Source organism: Myotis brandtii, unplaced genomic scaffold, assembly GCF_000412655.1.
Source record: "Myotis brandtii unplaced genomic scaffold, ASM41265v1 scaffold1020, whole genome shotgun sequence".
NCBI classification, from domain to species: Eukaryota; Metazoa; Chordata; class Mammalia; order Chiroptera; family Vespertilionidae; genus Myotis; species Myotis brandtii.
This window is the reverse complement of record NW_005353406.1, coordinates 540424-542622: the sequence shown is the minus strand read 5'-3', so window position 1 is coordinate 542622 and position 2199 is coordinate 540424. Positions and strand designations below refer to the sequence as shown.

The following is a 2199-nucleotide window of genomic DNA, read 5'->3' as shown; positions in this document are numbered from 1 at the left end:
GTGGTGTGTGAGAGAGAGAGAGAGAGAGAGAATATGGTGTACATACAGATTAGAAATAACATTGGGTTGTTTGCCTTGTCTTATTTTTTTTTTTTAAATCCTCACACGAGGATATTTTTCCATTGAGTTTTAGGGAGAGTGGAAGAGAGGGAAAGACAGAGAGAAACATCGATGTGAGAGAAACACATCGATTGGTTGCCTCCTGCATGAGCCCTGACCAGGAGCCTGCAATCGCAGTACATGCCCTTGGCCAGAATCGAACCCGGGACTCTTTGGTCCGTAGGCCAGTGCTCTATTTACTGAGCCAAACTGGCTGGGGCTGCCTTGTCTCTTTCAGATAAGAAATAGCATTGTATTCATTTTGTCTGAATCCAGGTCCAAGGCCACCTTTGGCTAAATCCAGCAATGTCCCGTGCATCCCAGAGACAACGTATACATACCCCGATTTGCCTATAAATCGGTGTAAGGAAGAGGTAAGAGTCTTCCTGTCATGGTGTGACTTTGCGGTGTGAATAGTGCGGGCCCACGCCTTTCGGTGTACAGTCCGAGTGTCGAGGAGCCCGCGAGTGCCTGCGTACGCCAGGCTCTGAGCAGAGGAGGCAGGCAGGGTGTTCGCGTGGCCGCCGTGAGCGCCGGGCCTTCCTGGGCTGTGCTTCGTTGCTCAGCGTCCGTGCTGGTCTTCTCTCCCGTGGCTGCTGCCTAGTATCCTCTGAAGCAGCCGTGAGCAGACCTCGCCGCCAGGACAGCGGCCCACGGTTTCACACTGTGTGTGCGGGGGGAGCGCGCTCACAGAGAGACGACCAGGGCCCCAGGTGGAACTTTCATTTCTGCTTTAGATGGAATCACACACGTTGACAGAGGAGACACACTGCTGGGCTTTAGAGGCCGGCAGTCACACCAAGTGGTGCTCCCTGACACCAGCACTCGCCCACAGGAGCCCGGGGGGCGGGGGTTAGAGATGCCCATGGCCCCTGTAAGTGGGCAGTGGAAGCTGCTTAAACAGGTGTCTAAAGAGTTTTAAGTGGACTTTTAAAGCCACTGAATGTAGTAACAGCGATGTTTCCATGTTTTTCTTACTAGATTTTCATATTTCTCAGTAGAATTACTTAAAAACTTAAGAATAATTGAAATTTAGACTTAGCAAGAGCTGTAGAAACCCGCTTGGTGTTCCGTTTTTCTAGATGAAGAGGTTGGGAAGTAGAGGGGGAAGTTGGTCTGGTTCCTGTAGAAACAGTGGCTGGTGGTGGTCACGCTGGTTGAAATGGAGCAAACGTAGCCTTCTTGCTCCTTTGTGCTGCTCAGGTGGCTATTCAGTAGCTTCTAAAGATGGAAGGCAGGTCACCCTGAAGCTTTCTCAAGAGAAACGTTGGTTCTTAGGTCCTTTCAGGTCACTGTTAATTTTGCGGGAATGGTGAGAGACCTGTTTTCACTTGCAGGTGATTTCTTTGATAGAAAGTAACTCTGTGGTGATCATTCACGGCGCCACGGGCAGCGGCAAGAGCACGCAGCTGCCGCAGTACGTCTTGGACCACTGCCTCCAGCGCGGCGCCTACTGCCACATCGCCGTCACCCAGCCGCGCAAGATCGGGGCCAGCAGCATGGCCCGGTGGATCAGCAGGGAGCGCGCCTGGACGCTGGGAGGCCTGGTGGGCTACCAGGTGGGCTGGACCCGGGAGGACCGCGCTCCTGGGCACGGTGACCTGCCGTCTAATCGGATGATTTTCTGCTGGGATTAAAATGAGTTCAGTTGCTTAAACTGTGGCATAATTTAAAAAATAATGAAACTCCGAATTTCTTGAAAATAACTTTAATTTTTTTCCAGTTGAATAGGAAAAAAGAATTTTCTGACTTATGGCTTTTATACTTTTACCTTTTAATTATATTCTTGTATGTAGATGTTTCCGTACGTAATTGTCTTAATGTAAAAATGATATCACCCCCTGATAAAATGGATGTTTTGGAGTTAAATGCAGCCATTTAAACCTGAAAACTTTCCCTTTCTCCTTTCCTCCCCCATCTAGGTGGGGCTGGAGAAGGTGGCCACGGAGGACACCAGGCTCATTTATATGACGACCGGCGTCCTGCTGCAGAAGGTCGTCAGCGCCAAGAGCCTGGTGGCCTTCACGCACATCTTCATCGACGAGGTGCGTGCGCTGCCCTGCTGTGCTCCGCTGCGTCTCAGCTCACGGCTCATGGAGC

At 50.9% G+C, this 2199-nt stretch overlaps 1 protein-coding gene across 1 annotated transcript in view; it reads left to right on the top strand.

Moving 5' to 3' along the window:
• Nucleotides 1-2199, top strand: part of TDRD9 (tudor domain containing 9) — a 54506-nt gene that overhangs the window by 8177 nt on the left and 44130 nt on the right. Inside the window, exons 3-5 of the mRNA XM_005856348.2 lie at nucleotides 376-473; nucleotides 1437-1658; nucleotides 2022-2144. Of these exons, the coding sequence (XP_005856410.1) occupies nucleotides 376-473; nucleotides 1437-1658; nucleotides 2022-2144 (443 nt within the window). The remainder of the gene's footprint in view (nucleotides 1-375; nucleotides 474-1436; nucleotides 1659-2021; nucleotides 2145-2199) is intronic.